This window comes from Mya arenaria, chromosome 2, assembly GCF_026914265.1.
Source record: "Mya arenaria isolate MELC-2E11 chromosome 2, ASM2691426v1".
Taxonomy (NCBI): domain Eukaryota; kingdom Metazoa; phylum Mollusca; class Bivalvia; order Myida; family Myidae; genus Mya; species Mya arenaria.
The window spans coordinates 59,308,016-59,324,377 of NC_069123.1; the positions used below are offsets into that span (position 1 = coordinate 59,308,016).

Sequence of the window (16,362 nt, forward strand, 5' to 3'; positions counted from 1 at the left end):
AAGAGATTGTTAAAAGCTTTTAATGCTTGTTCCTTTAGTGTTTTCACAGCATCATTTACAATACCATTGTAGGTGAAATTAATTCCTAAGTACGTAAATCGGTCAACTATTTCTATGTTATCACTATTTAATGACCATACAAAATCCACTCTTGACTGTCTTTTCTGGAACATACAAATTTTAGTTTTATTAACATTGATCTTCAAACCCCATTTGCGTGAATAATTGTTTATATAATTGAGCTGTGACTGTAAGCTTTGTGGATCTGTAGTGAATATGGCTATGTCATCAGCAAAAAGTATCATATATGAGGACAGCCTTTCAATATCATTATAAGTGAGGTTGTTAAAATCTAAACTATCTCTTATATCGTTGATAAAAGAATAAACAGCATTGGGGAAGTGGTTTTCCTTGTTTCACCCCTAGTGATATATCAAGGAATGTCGAATATGACATGTTGTCTAAATCTTTAACCACGGTATAGAATGATTGCATTATATTTTAGGTAAACCTTTCTTTTAAACAGAGATTCGGCCAATAGGACTTAAATTTATCAATATATAACCTTTTAAAATCTATCATTATTCTATGTTTTATTCTATTTCAAAACCTATGAACATGATCATTTGAAACAACACTTTTACTTTCTTTTTTAACCTCGTTTCTGAAACACCAAATAATATGTCTTGATTCAGATAAAATGATTAGAAGAACATATTTCACATGTTCATCATATTTAATGTCAAAATAGTGAAACCATTTTTTATTAAAGGAAATAAATCCATTTGTAACTAAATTAAATAAATACAAGCATGTTTTATTTATTGGTAAAACAAAACAACATTCTATAAAAAGATGATCAATAGTTTCAGGTTTTTAACAGAAAGTACACTTAGTTGGAAGGAACGATTGAATGAGCCAATATATATATTGTAACGTTCCTGGAATCATGTAGTCCGGAGCCCGCAAAATAAACATTTCTGTTTTAATGACATTTATAAAGTATTTGATTTTTTTACAAGTTCCGCTGTTTTCTTATTACTTCTTTAGGATGTTTTGTGTATTTAATATTAAAGTCATGGTTTTAGTATAAGATTGATACGAACGAAGTTATATTCTTATAGGTTTCTACTTTTTCTAAAGATTAATGAAATTGATACCCCTAGTCTGTAATGTAAGTTATATATAATGGTTTCACCCATTGGCCGGGTTTGTTAAAATGGATCATTACGTTTTGGTCACGTGATGTTAGGGTATATAACCAGCGAAAGGCATGGATTTTAGTTCGTGTCTCGACGCCGATGTGAGAATATCACGTTTATATATAGGGAAGCTTAGAAGTATCCTTTTGTACTGTTTAGGGCGGGTTCTGATCTATTGGAGGCTAGGAGAATTAAAGTGAAGCATTGCGCTACAGCATCTAGTTTCCAGGTTCGGACATCCGTGGGGTTTCTTTTTGGTTTATAAGCATTGATCATTGCGATACAGATGGAACAGGGTCAATGGTTTGATTCCCCGTACGCTATACAATTAGGACTGTGGGTTTCACTGATATATTGTGAGAATAGTTTGAGCATTTTGTATTCTGGTCCTGTTTAAAGATAAAGCATAGGTGTTGTAGTGTTTCTGTTTGTGCGTCCTTGGTTTTGGGATAATTAAACATTGATTCTTGAACCATAATAATTATTTCTAATCATTTGGTTTTGTAAGCAATCATTGTTAATCGCGTGTAAATATTACTGATTTCATACTTAATTTGGGGGACAATGCAGTCCGAGAATAAATTTGTTATTTAATTTGAGGTAGCGTGTCCGAGCTAGCTAGGGAAGAAACGTTACAATATGACGTTGTAAACGAGTTTAAAACAAGTATTTTTCCATATCGGATCAATTGCTGTAGAAAAATGTTATGGAATGAGTTTTTAAAGTTGATAAATGGACTATCCTTAACACAGTTTGGTTCAATTTGTCTAGTAACAAAGGAAATGTATAAATGTTTTGCCGTTATAAGATATTAGGCAGAAAGGGAGATAATTCATTGAACTCTATCTATCTGTCTCTGTTTAATGTCAACTCCTCTTCCGAGTGTTACTGACATGAACGGTGCACTCTTTTGAATGTGTAAGACAATCCTTATAAAAGAAAGGACGGAACAGAGGATGATCACTTCTATTTTTTCATTTTCTTAAAAACATTCCTGAAGATTTATTGTAATTAATTTTGGATCCCGATAGTCTTTTAAAGTTATGAACATGTTCAAAAAATAAGGTAACAGATCTATCATTTGACCTTGATATTTTTTGTATGGAAATAATGTACATTTTGTGACTTTTAGTTTTAACTCTATACACCTACCCACATACATACATTTGACGTGATTGGGTAGATTATCTTGAGTGAACATTTTTATTTTAAATGTATAACAAATGTGATTGATAAATATTTCTTTTGAACTATAGATATTTAAAGACATTGTCGCATGACATTTTTGCCGAGTATATATATATATAAATACTGTATATATATATTATTACCACATCCAGCTCCGCAACATCCACGCAGTGTTACTTCCCTTGACAATACAGAATCACTGCCGGTCACTGCCACAATGTAAATCACGTGACCGTACATTATCATATCGGTAAAGATTGTAAATTACATTTCATTTATTTATTGTATTTTAGCCTTAATGCACCTTGATTATTTGAAATTTGTTAAAATTGTCAAAAAATGAGAAGAAAAAAAAATAGAAAAAAATATATAGCATTATGATGGGAGACCACTGCTCCGACCTCAATTCCAAACGCAAATATATATAGTTAAATGTAGCCGTCATATTCATAAACCCGGGACTAATCGGTGTAATATTTCACATAAACCGAAAGTGAAAGAACGCGAAATGCAAGCGTTTGAGATCAAGATATGTAGGCGATTAAAGGGTGTTTCTAAGTGAATTCATATTATTTTTTTATAGCTATTTATTGATTTTCAATCATTAAAACGGTATTTTAGCATTATATTCATAAGTTATTATTAATTTAATGTAATCGCCGAGTGCATTAGTGCTATATTTTTACATAAAAGTCATCGATGTCAGTAGACGCTCTTAAAAATGAGTGGAAACAAAGTCGTGACAGATGAAGACATAATAGAGGCAATTAGTGAATGGCCTATAACAGAGTCAATCCCTTACACTGACGATCGTACAGAACACATTCACAACCCAGCATCCCTCTCCAGTTTCTTCCTTAGGAATGTCGGCAAACCAAGAAAAGTAAGACGCAATTTTTAAATTAAAAGGTTTATTAATACCAAAAACTTAATAAGCTAACTGGTTAGAGACCCCTTTTCACCCGGAAACTTAATAAGCTAACTGGTTAGAGACCCCTTTTCGCCCGGAAATGGAGGATTTTCTTTAATAACTTGAGAAATACTGAATATTATTTTATGAAATTTCACACAAACAAAGTTGGGCTCTAGTCTAAAATAATAGACGTGTTATACGGGATTCTTCCAATCCCTAACGTCTAAACGGGTTTGTGCAAAAACCGGGGATGTTTTGAAAGATATTGAAATAGCATTAAGCTAAGTTATTTATGGTTTTAAGGTTTATATTCATATTTTACCATGTATGTAAGAAGTTATTTTGCACAAAACAAGGATTTAATGCATTAAAACACATTATTTACCTTTCCAATAAAACGAAAGTTGACTGACACAGACAACAATTATGCCAAGCGGAACAACTCGACCCAATCGTAATAACTCGGCCACCTCCGACAAGCTTCGAGATAGACCTCGTAAATACAAACCTAACAACTCGGCCATGGCTGAAATGTTTCGATTGTTTAAAAACTGTGCCCTGAAGCCTTGCAGGTGCCCTTCATGTATGTATTGTTATGTTTTGACAGCAAGAAATGAAGAAAAACCCGTCAAACTCATAATTATTCGTACGATATGATATTTTTATGTATGGAACTGATATAAAATAACGTTATCTGGTAATTTTTCTTGTTTTTATGATATTTTTTAGATGCTAAATGCTTTAACCCGGAATCCAGATCGGAATAACTACCCACTTTTGATACTAAACAATTTGTACGTGAAGGATTTGCCATATCAAAAATCGTAAAAAAAATCTGTAAACGTACAATTATTTGGACTAAGTTAGGCTCCTGATCTAAAAATATGTTTGATAATATTTATGATGTATGGTTATTTTTACAATGAACTCAGGGCTTTTCTGCCCATTTCGGAAAAAGACCCTAGACATTTTGGGGAAATTTGCATCACGAATATGCCTAAATTGGGAAGTTTTACAGTTATAAGAACAAGCTTTTGAGTCTCCTGCAAATGAGGAAATTATTAAACATAAGTTTCTTTTCCCTTTCAAAAGACCTTAAACCGCTGAAATATCAATCCTTGGGGTGTAAATATCTATTGCAATAAATCATGACATAAAATTTCATACTGATCTCTGAATGTGATGAAAATCAATGATTTCTGAATTAATCATCCCTAAAACTTTACATCACATAATTTATTAGGATGTTGAATGAACCAGTACAGGTAAAGACTTTCTGTTTTTTGTGTTTTTTTTGCTTTTGATTGGGATTTTTTTCTGAAGATTGGGAGAAATATCATATATTTTGCTGTGGGAATGAGTATGATAGTCGGACCTGTGGATACTATAGAAAAAGCCCTGGAACTCATGTGCCGAACATACTCAGTAAATCCACTGATATGACAATGTACTGTACCATTAATTCACCCACTTTTAGTAAAATGTAATCATTTAAAAAAATAATGAAACAATATTCCTGATTGGCAACAAAATTGTTATTTCTTTCTTTTTTCTATAAAATCTTACATACTGCTCTGTTTAAATGAGTATTTTGGGGAGAAATATTTTCTATTTTGTTGAGTGGTAAAAGTCTATAATCCCCTGTTGAAACAAATATGGTGCAATTTAAATATTGCTGATAAAGAGCTAATTTTCTGAAAAAAAGAGTTTTCTTAGGTTTAAGCTTCAATTGAACACAACGTATTATTTGTATGAAAAACAATCATACTGGAATTGCTAAACAACAATTTTACAGGGTGGGCAAATAATTGTTGATATGGGCGAAAAAGTGGTCCCTAACCAGTATCTTTTTTTTTCTTCCATTTTGCAGGTTGCTGAAAAAGTGCGTGAGGAGGAGCCAGGTGAGGAGGAGGTCCTGGTTGAAACAGCTCTAGCCCGCTGGTGGAAGAAAACTGGACGACACCTTCTGTTAGGGGTGGAGCTACCCAGCACTGACAATCCTAACACTCTAATTAATTATGTAGCAGGGTATGGTTATTCACCCATTTAAAAAGATGCTACAGAGTCTTTTAATAATTAACCGATTTTGGTATTGGCTTACAAGTGGTAACAGGGAAACACAATGTCTAAACTGTTTAAACATTTTGTTTAACGATTAAGTTGAACACAGATACAAAGTATATGAGAGCTATACTTCTCACCCTGAAATTGGCGTCAGTATCAGACCTTGGTTAAGGTTTTCATGCAAGCACATTTAGGTCAATATCCAGAGAACATATCTTGTATTGCATTGAAGCTTAGACACACCTTTCCATCCATTTAATCTACTAATTTAATCAAGTTAGATTAAAACTTTATCATGCATATGCTGCAAATTATGACCCTTAATTGTTTGACTTAGAAATTCTGATTGAAAGTGGTGAAAAAGTCGAGCACACTGTTCCTGTGACAGCTCTTGTTTTATCTGTTTATCAAATTTTGTGGCATGGTAGAACAAGAGTTTTGAATTTAGCATTGTACTTTCATCATTTTAATGAAGTTTCTTTTTCTTTTTTGTTATGATATATATATACATGTACCTTAAAAGTGATGCTTGTTAAAATGTGGTTTTCCATGTAATGTCATGTTATTTTTACTGCTCTTAAAGATTTTGGTTTCCACATTGCTTTATAAATGTAACGTAGATTTTTTTCACTGTGGCAGATTGAAAATTCTTACATTCTTAATTTTTGCATAAGAGAAAGAAATATTGTGAAATTTGGTGGAAGATCTAAATGATTTTACTCTTGACCACACAAAATGATAGTTTCCCACATTCACTAGGTGAAATAAATTTTGATCTTTAATCGTAATTCAACAAATATTCTCTATTCACTTATAACACCGTCATGAAACTCTTTCATTTCACTACAGCACTGATGAGGGTCTGGAGTTTATGCAGGGTGAGATACGAAGACTACGGAATAAACTCTCCTGCGGAAGTAAAAATATATCAGTTTCATCAGCTCTGTCATCTTTCTATGAACGTCTTGGCAATCTAACCTTGGCAAAGCTGCATCTGGAAAAGGTCAGAGAACATCACTCAGAAGGTACACCCTTAACATATTTTGTTGAAAACATTGACTTTATTGCTATGTGTAGTCTTTTGTCTTTTTTAGTAGGTTCAGATTTTGCTCCAGCCTTGTTCTTATGGTAGTCATTGTCAACAGCAAGGTTCAATGTTGGTCATAATTCCAAGACATTCTAAATATTCTCAGAAACATTGGTGCACATTCTTACAGTGATACTGATGTACCCATAACTAAGACTCATCATTCTGGCTAAAACATGTATGATAAATTATGCCTCTCAACCGCTCAAATAATCATAAGCCATTGACCTTTGCTTGCATTGTCTTTTTTTTTTTAAACGGACGAGGGCAAATAAAATAACTTTTACTCTACAAGACATTTGGGAAACAAATTATTAGTAAAATAAAGTCACACTTCAAGATAGACTTGATGATTTCACATTTTATGCTGCTACTGCAGACAAGGAGGCTGAGTGGCGGCTGGCTCGCCTGGAGAGGGCAGAGGGACACAGGCATCGGCAAGAGGAGATACTAAGGGAGATGGACCACAACTCTCTGTCACAGTTAACCTTTCCCGCACACAGCCAGGTCATATGCACACAAAAAATACTTCTTGTATTTATAACAATACAGGCACTAACCTGATAAATTGGTTCAAGTCTGTTTGATCAGCCTTAAGGATATTTTCATCATAAAATTATTTTCCTGATTTGCAAACCTTTTTTATGTGTTAACCGTTTAGTACATTTTTTAAGTTGTCTCTTTAAAAAAAAAAAGCTTTAATTGTTGAATGTCAGATTGCCAAAAAAATGCATCTAAAACAATTGAAAGTAATCTACTTAAACTGTCAAATTGACTTTTAATGGACTAAAAATCTGTGTTAACATGATCATAGATCCACATAGCTGAGTACTGTGTTATGTAGTTATTTAAAATGCAAACTCAAAGTTTGAAACTAATTTCATAAAAATAGAACGTTTGCTTCTGCTGAAGGTTGAGCGTGTACCGGCCAGTGGACTGTCATACAGTGACTTCCTGCACAAATACGCCCAGACCAGTACCCCAGTCATTGTAACAGGCCTGCAGATTACCAGTCAACCGTGGACACTGGACCATGTTAGCAAAGTTGCAGGTACACAAGTTTTTCTCCTGCCTTCAATAGTGTTATACATACATGTATAGGTTGTTTGTTCCATACCAAAACTGGAATTTATTGGGTACTTATTGTGCTCTTTTCATAATTTTGATTTTTCACATCGCCAGACAGCTTTAATGATTTTGAAGCACATATCTATGTAATGTAACTTTAATGGGATGCTCTGTTTATACAATTTTCTTCTGGTAGGAGAGTGTGATGCCCCTGTGAAGAAGCCAGTGAAGGAATCTGTGAAATTTGCCCACCTTGAGGACTGTGGCACCATGAAGGTCAAGGACATTATAGATTCTCTCCATGGGGACTTGCCACATGACCAGCAGGTGTACCTGTTTGATTGGTCTTTGCCCTGTCACTGCCCTGAGTTAGCCAAGGAAATTACCATACCCAAATATTTTGCAGGTTTGAACCATATGCTACTTAATACCAAATAGCATAAGAAAATGTCTTCTGACAGCACTGTATGATTTATTGTGTAAATTGTAGTATGCAAGATATAAATTATGGTTTTCTGATAATCATTTAGGTGGCAAACTTAAAATCAAGCAAATGTTAGATACCGTATTATATCATGCATAGGACGCACTTTTTTACCCCCAATTCTCATCTTAAAAATTGCCTGCGTCCTTTCTATGCTATAAGAATTTCATCTGGGGGGTTTTCAAGTCCATTTCAGGTCGAAAATATCGGACCGGTAAAGAACGCGGTAAAAGTAAGTATCTGTACTGCGTCACTGAAGAGAACAACTGACATAGGTAAAATCACGCAAGTTAACACACGCAGAAATATATTGAATGTTTACTTTAAAATGATTTATTGAGAAATAAATTGAAAACAAACACGAGTGTTTACTTTTTTACAAAAGGGACTCTACTCTCAAAAACTGGATGTGAGTCAGCATTGAGTTATAACGGCAACGGAAAATCGGGAAAGGAGGTAAATATCAATTAATCGTTGTTCATGATTTTAATGTTTCGATATTTTACAAAACATTTTGTTGTATGTAACTGTTTTAAAAAATTAATAAAGGAATGTGCATAACGCAAAGTAGCATTATTGTCACTATCAAATCTTTTCAAATGTGCGAAGGTGTGAAAAACACCCGCTGTCTGTCATTAGAAAAACATCAATAGAACAAATTATTGCGATGGTAATACCGTATGGTTGTTTGTTTCGCACTTTACCCAACGTGCCTTCCGCTGGCAAGGCTAATTACCGACACACATTAATTATGCCGACATGCTTTAATCCCCACAGCGACAAGCCTTATCAAAACAATCATCAGTTTTGACAATACACAGTTTAAGCTGCGATTGCAACGGTTGACTGTCATTCAGAACACATGTCGGAACTACTGCAACGGTTGACTGTCAGTCAGAAGGCGTGTCGGGACTATTACGGCATTTGTATAAGTCTTATAATATGCGTGAATGTTCTCAAAATGTCAAGACATATATCATTGTTGTGTACGCTAAATTACCGAAATACGATGATAATTATCGAAATGCACAAGACAGTTATCGAAATATGCCTTATATACATTTTTTTGTCTGTTTTTTTACTTCAATATATGTTATAAATACTTTACCAACCTCAATTTTTTGGCTCCGATTTTTCCGCTACGTCCTATCTTATATATTACGGGTTTTTACCCGTTTTCTCAACTATTTTTTTGCCTGCGTCCTATCTATGCTAGCGTCCTATACATAATATAATACGGTAAGAATGTGTGCAGTGCAAATCTCCAATCTCTTGTGCATCACATCATTGGCCAAAAACAATATGTTGAGAAAATTGGACACACCAAAATTTTAACTAAGGTAGTATCAAACATGCATGATACTCTTTGATGGAGACCTTTCCTATTTGCATACATTATTCATTGTTGACTATATACTTTGTCTTAACCATTACATAAGAGTAGAGATGGAATAAATGAAAATAACCATCTGTTTAGGGTAAACATGCATTAAAAAAAAAGAAGCCATGATAGAAAAAATATCCTCATGTTTGTTGTTAGGTGACCTGCTACAGAGGACATCAGCTGATTCCCTTTACCAGGACAGCTGGCCAAGCTTGTTCATTGCCCCGGCTGGTCTCACCAGCGAACTACATGTAGACACCTTTGGCTCTAACTTCTGGATGGCACTCTTTCAGGGCAAGAAAAGGTATAGCTAGTTTAAAGTTTAAACCACACTCGGGAACGAAAATATAAAACAGTAACACATTAGAATAAACCAATGTTTATTTTGCCAATGTTAACTTGAAGTTATGTTTTTGTTTTGTTACAATAGTCCACTATTAAACTGTATTTAGTTGTGTATTTATTTTGTTGTTTATTGTTGTCTACTTTTCATGTATTTTCCATGTATGAATATGTGAAATAATTACATGTATACATATTTTCTCAATACTCCACCAGGTGGACATTTTTCCGGCGTGAGGACATATCTTTGTTATACCCTGTATACAACAACCCGTGGAGTGAAGACCCTAACTTTCGGGTGGACCTGGACAGCCCAGACCTGTCACAATTCCCACTCCTCGCCCATACCCACCCTGTACAGTGTGTGCTGGAACCCGGTATGCTTGCTTATTTCCATTAAAGTATATTTTTTTCCCTTTGTCATGGGAGTAACATATGTATTGTATTGCTTGTACTGTTTGTATAAATGACATTACAAATGACATTATTCACTGTGTGGGAATGGACACCGGATATAGCTAATAAAATGATCAATCGATAAGCGTTTGATTTTGACACATGGTCAGTCATTTTTTATGCCCCCGAAGGTGGGCATATTAAAATCGCACCGTCCGTCCGTCTGTCCTTCCGTGTGTCCGGCTCAATAACTCATGTCCGGGCTGTACCTTTCCCATGTATGGACAGATTTTAAAATAACTTGCCACATGTGTTCCACATACCAAAACAACGTGTCGCGTGCAAGACCCTTGACCCTACCTCTAAGGTCAAGGTCACACTTAGTGTTTATTCACAATGGAGTGCTGCATATAGGACATAGAGTATAGGTTGTTGTGTCCGGGCTGTAACTTTCCCATGTATGGACAGATTTTAAAATAACTTGCCACATGTGTTCCACATACCAAAACAACGTGTCGCGTGAACGACCCGTGTCCCTACCTCTAAGGTCAAGGTCACACTTAGTGTTTATTCACAATGGAGTGCTGCATATAAGGACATAGAGTATAGGTTGTCGTGTCCGGGCTGTAACTTTCCCTTGTATGGACAGATTTTAAAATAACTCGTCACATGTGTTCCACATACCAAGACGACGTGTCGCATGACAGACCCGTGTCCCTATCTCAAAGGTCAAGGTCACACTTGGGTGTTTATTCACAATGGAATGCTGCATATATAAGGACATAACAGTGTTGGTTGTCAACTATGGGTGGTATTATTTTATGCTTAGAGGCAATTTAAAATAACTTGCCATATGTATTTGACATGTAAAGGCAAGATCAACTTTTCTTGTACTGACCTTGTTCATAGGTCAATGTCACAATCGGGGGCATTCGTCACATACTGTGACAGCTCTTGTTTGTATTTTATGTTGATATATTTAACAAAATCGAAGAGTTTTGAAAGATTTGATACTGTTCAATATACGACTATGATGGAAATATGTCTCCTCTTTTGTATAATAGCCCAATTCACTCCGAAAGTTGCATGATTGCTCACAAATGTTAATTTATGTGGTACGATTTCAAACATAAATCAACAAATTGCAAAAAAGATTAAAAACTGAATCGAGCGATTTCATTGTAATTACATAATCTAGTAATGTGTAAAATATAAATATGATATATTTTGTTGTTACGGAGATATTCATACCTTTTGATGCCCTGGCAGTGTACTGGGGATAGACGAAGCAAATAAATGACTGCACATGGGATAGCTATTAAGTGGACTGAGGATAGTAACGATGTATTTAGAATAACGAGACTGTGATAATGATTACGGCTTTTTATCTATACGCGAGCTCGAGGGAAATTGTTGGATGTTGTCCATATCAAGGGATGAGAGCAAAAACATTTTGTTGTTTTTTTAGCTCTACTGGCCAAAGGCCAGAAGAGCTTATGCGATGGTAATGTGTACGAAGTATGTGCATCCGTGCGGTCGTGCGTCCGTGCGGTCGTGCGTCTGTAAACAATTGCTTGTGAACACCATACAGTCTTCAGTTTTGATTGTATCTCGATGAAACTTGTACAGTATCTAGATATCCATTAGAGCTCGGTTCCTTTCGAAAACCAGCCAGATCCGCCCATGCATGCCTAGATTATGGCCCTTGATAGTATAAAAAAAAATGCTATTGTGTAAACAATTGGTTGTGAACACGATACAGTCTTCAGTTTTGATTATATCTCGATGAAACTTGTACAGTATCTAGATATCCATTAGAGCTTGGTTCCTTTCGAAAACCAGCAAGATCCGCCCATGAATGCCTAGATTATGGGCCATGAAAGTTTTAAAGAAATGCTTTCTATTTTTAGCCAGGTCTGCATGAGCGAATTCTATTTTTAGCCAAGTTTACATGTATATGTTAATTCAAGTCTAGAGTTAAGGGAGACAATTTGCAAGTCTAGGATTTTGAGAGACAATTTGCTTTTTGCTTCTGCAGTTGATTTTGTGAATTACTCTGCCTTGTTCTTGTTGAAAGCCCAAAGGCCATTTTTTAGCTTTAAGTTCTGTAGTTTGCGCATTCATCTTAACAAAATTGATTGTGAATGTTTAAGTTATGCACCTGGTGTCATTACTGGCCACACCCAGGGTTCACAGGTTTGGTAAACATAAATCTGGAAAGGTTTGAAAATCTTTTTGTGTGTTCGTGCATCCATCTCAGCACAATTGATTGTGAATGTTTGTTCAAATTGATCAATGTTGTCCTAGGATGCCCTTGACTTTGACCTTTTGACCAACTTTTTTTAACTTTTAAAACTACAGAAAATTTTACTATGAGTACAGTTTTGAAAGCATTTTTTTTTGTCAGATGACTTTTACTTGGCACATATTAAAATAGTTCATGCAACTAATCTGCTTACAATACTTTCTGGGCTCAGATGTTGAACATGCTACGTTTTCAGGTAACCCAAACACAAAACATAAACTATATGTCTGTTGCCTTTTACCCATACATACATGCTCTGGATTGATATGACCACAAAAGCCATGCCAGTAGAGCATAGGCCCTTTTGGGCCTCTTGTTTGTATCTGTATGCACTTAAAACTGTTTCATTCATACACATTAGTTAACCATGATGTGTTTTTCACAAGCATCAATATCTAAATATTTGAAATACGCCGGTAATCTGATTTATAGAGTAACACAAAACATATGGCCGTAGAATTTTTGTGGTGTTTGCTATTCATATATATAGTATTGCTATGTAAATCAAGTAGGTAAGTTTTTGCACACAGAAAGTCACCAGTAGGGAATGAGATATTGTGATCAAATTTGGAACACGTAAAGCTTTTTTCTTAGCTTGGGTCGATTTTGGTATTACTTAGAACGTAATAATAACTATCCCCAGTACATAATACGGCTATCCCCAGTACAGTACTGTGAACATTTCTAAGGGCATATCTTTAACAGTTTAAAAGTAACATTGCCATATCTCACAATAAAAATAGTGGAGCTTATGCTAGTGAAATCCTTCGATTCAGATTTTTTATTTATTTGATATATTTCCTAAAAATAACAATACTTGTCGAAATTCTGTAAGTTTTGAGGAGATCAGCTCAGATTTGAAGAAACATTTTATGAAGTCTGCTAAATCAGAAGCACTTTAAAGTATACCATAGGCCGGTACGGTAGATATGCGTTTACACAGCAAGATCTTACCTCTGGTTAAGAAAAACAACTGCATAATTGTCTGTTTACTTATCACTTTTTGAGCTATATCCGGTGTCCGTTCCCACACAGTGTTATTGGGAGTAACAGGTAACATATGTATTGTATTGTACTGTTTGTGTCAATAGGCCCCAGATAGCATTTTATTAGTTTGTTTTTCAAAGAAAACGAGTTGTTCTACTCACTTTTGTTGTCTGCATCATCATTTTTAAAGCTTAAATCTTGGTCACAACTCAAAAAGATATTCAAATAAAACTTGGTACATCTGTTTTCCATTGCCCAAAAATCTGGCATTAATAATTGTCCAGTTATGCCCTTTGTTTGTTAAACACGAGCTTTGGCATTTGCATTTGCTCAACCGCACTCTTTCTTTCTTTGCGCCATCAAATTTGGTCAATGTTTTTTACTTTTATACAGTCATGCATATGTATTATATGTTCAACTTAATCAAAAGGAAAAAAAAATCCTCTATTTTATCTATAGGTGAAGTGCTGTTTGTGCCTGCAGGGTGTCCCCATCGTGTGGAGAATTTGGAATCTTCACTCGCGATTTCTGCCAACTACATTGACCTCTCAAACCTTCACCTCGCTCAAAGGGAGCTCACTCTGGCTGCTCTCTTACACTCAAGGTCACATGACCTTCTCGAGCAGCTCAGTGATCCGAACTTTCCCAACAAGCATTGGAGTGACATTGATCATATGAAATTTGAAGAATTCAAATCTTGGGTGAAATTAAAAGAACAATATGAACTGTTTGATATAACCCTTGAGAGTGTAGAAAAAGAACAAAAAGTTTTAACAGTGTAGCTGTGCTATAACTAAACATTGTCAGTATGTATACATTACAATGTATACATTGAAATATGTTAAAAATATTCAGTTGGCAATTGTGTATAGATCTGAACATATTATGCATACAAAATGATTAAAGAATTACTAAAGAAGATCAGTAATAATTGTCTTGTACAAATATTCCGCTATAAACATATTTTTTAAGTATATTATTTTGGTCTGTCCAGTTGGTTGATCATGTCTTGTATGCACAACAGCTCAAGTTTAGTTTAACCTAGGACTATGAAACTTCAGTGGTAGGTTGCTGCTTTAGCAGCCATTGACTTCCATATTGACTGTTGGATTCCATTGCCATCACATCCATTGTCCCTGGGAACAACTAGCTGAGAATGTCTTGACTTCCTATTACTATTGATTTTGCTTTACAAGGATCTCCTTATCAACCATAAATTTACTCAGCAACCACTAACTTGCATAGCAAGCAGCAACATCCTTAATAACCACTGACTAGTTGGTCATTTTAATCAGGTGAGCTATATAGGGCCATTTTGTCAAATGTCAGGATCATCAGTCTTATCAAAACTTTGTCACCCAATAATTTGTTTGACCTAGTTTCATGACACTGAGGTATGCAACATGTCCTTGACCAATAGATGACCTCTATTGTTATTGAGGTCAGAAGGTTAAGGTCAGCAGTTTTATTCAAACTGGTTGCACAATTTCTCAAAACAGGTTTGACTTAGGGCCATGGAACTTTAGCGGTATGTTGCCCATAACAAATAGATGACTTCTATTGCTTTGAGGTCAGAACATTAAAGGTCACCGACAATAGTCTTATGAAAGCCTTGTCCGCAGCTCAAAAGTAGAAATATATATATTTACTCTCCGAAAACTCATTGCAATCATTAGTTGATGGACTTCCTCTTAAAACTCCTTTATTTAATCTGCCACATGTTTCTGACAGTGTTGCTCAGAGGGCATAATATAATGTTGGACAAACATCTATGTAATGGCAATATCTCGGTGTTTAAATTACAGCACACATACATGGTGGTGTTCAATTGCAGCACACACATACTAGGTGGTGTCAAATTGCAGCACACACATACTAGGTGATGTTCAAATTACAGCGCACATACTAGGTGGTGTTCAAATTTCAGCACACATACTTATTGCAGCACACACATACTAGGTGGTGTTCAAATTACAGCACACATACTAGGTAGTGTTCAAACTGCAGCACACATACTAATTGCAGCACACACATACTAGGTGGTGTTCGATTGCATAACACATAAACTATGAGGTGTTCACATTGCATCACACATATACTATGTGGTGTTCACATTGCATCACACATATACTATAGGGTGTTCACATTGCAGCACACATATACTTTGTGGTTTTCACATAGCAGCACACATATTAGGTGGTGTTCAAATTGCTGTACACACATACTAATCGCAGCACAAAAAATAGGTGATGTTCAAATCGCAGCCTACACAAGGTCATGTTCAAATTGCAGCACACATATACTAGGTTGTGTTCAAATCACAGCCTACACAAGGTCATGTTCAAATGGAGCACACATACTAGGTGGTGTTCAAATTGCAGTACACATACTAATCGCAGCACACATATACTAGGTGATGTCAAATTGCATCACCCATATACTATGTGGTGTTCACATTGCAGCACACATATTCTGTGGTCAAATCGCAGTGCACATGTACTAGGTTGTGTTCAAATTGCAGCACACATCAACTAGGTTTTGGATAAATAAAAGCACACATATACTAGGTGGTGTTAAAATCGCAGCACACATGTACTAGGTTGCATTCATGATGTAAACTTGGCTTAAATCAATCATATTTTCCCTTGGATATCCAGTTTAGAAGTCATATACATTACTAACAGATACCAGGGTAAGCTTATAGAAGATTATTTGTCAGATGAGTCAGGGTGCCCTTAATAGGAAATGCAAACAAGGGTGCATCAAATTAGTACCCTTTTTGGAGAACAAATACCATGCCCTATGTCAGTCCTTGAAGTTGTAACCAATATTTATGTTTAAAACAATACAACAATAGTCAATTTCTTGCAACTTTCAAGCAAAACATTTTTATCAATAATAATTTCTATGCCTCCACTTACGGGGAGGAGAGGCGGCATTAG

At 35.3% G+C, this 16,362-nt stretch overlaps 1 protein-coding gene across 1 annotated transcript; it reads left to right on the forward strand.

Annotated features, from left to right (window-relative positions):
- Positions 1-2,891: 2,891 nt before the first annotated feature.
- LOC128243083 (uncharacterized) lies at positions 2,892-14,341 on the forward strand. The gene is made up of 9 exons (XM_052960609.1): positions 2,892-3,273; positions 5,174-5,331; positions 6,217-6,392; positions 6,834-6,961; positions 7,367-7,505; positions 7,719-7,928; positions 9,547-9,694; positions 9,949-10,109; positions 13,880-14,341. The coding sequence occupies exons 1-9, from the start codon at positions 3,112-3,114 to the stop codon at positions 14,200-14,202; spliced, it is 1,605 nt and encodes a 534-aa protein (XP_052816569.1). The 5' UTR covers positions 2,892-3,111; the 3' UTR covers positions 14,203-14,341.
- The last annotated feature ends 2,021 nt before the right edge of the window (positions 14,342-16,362 follow it).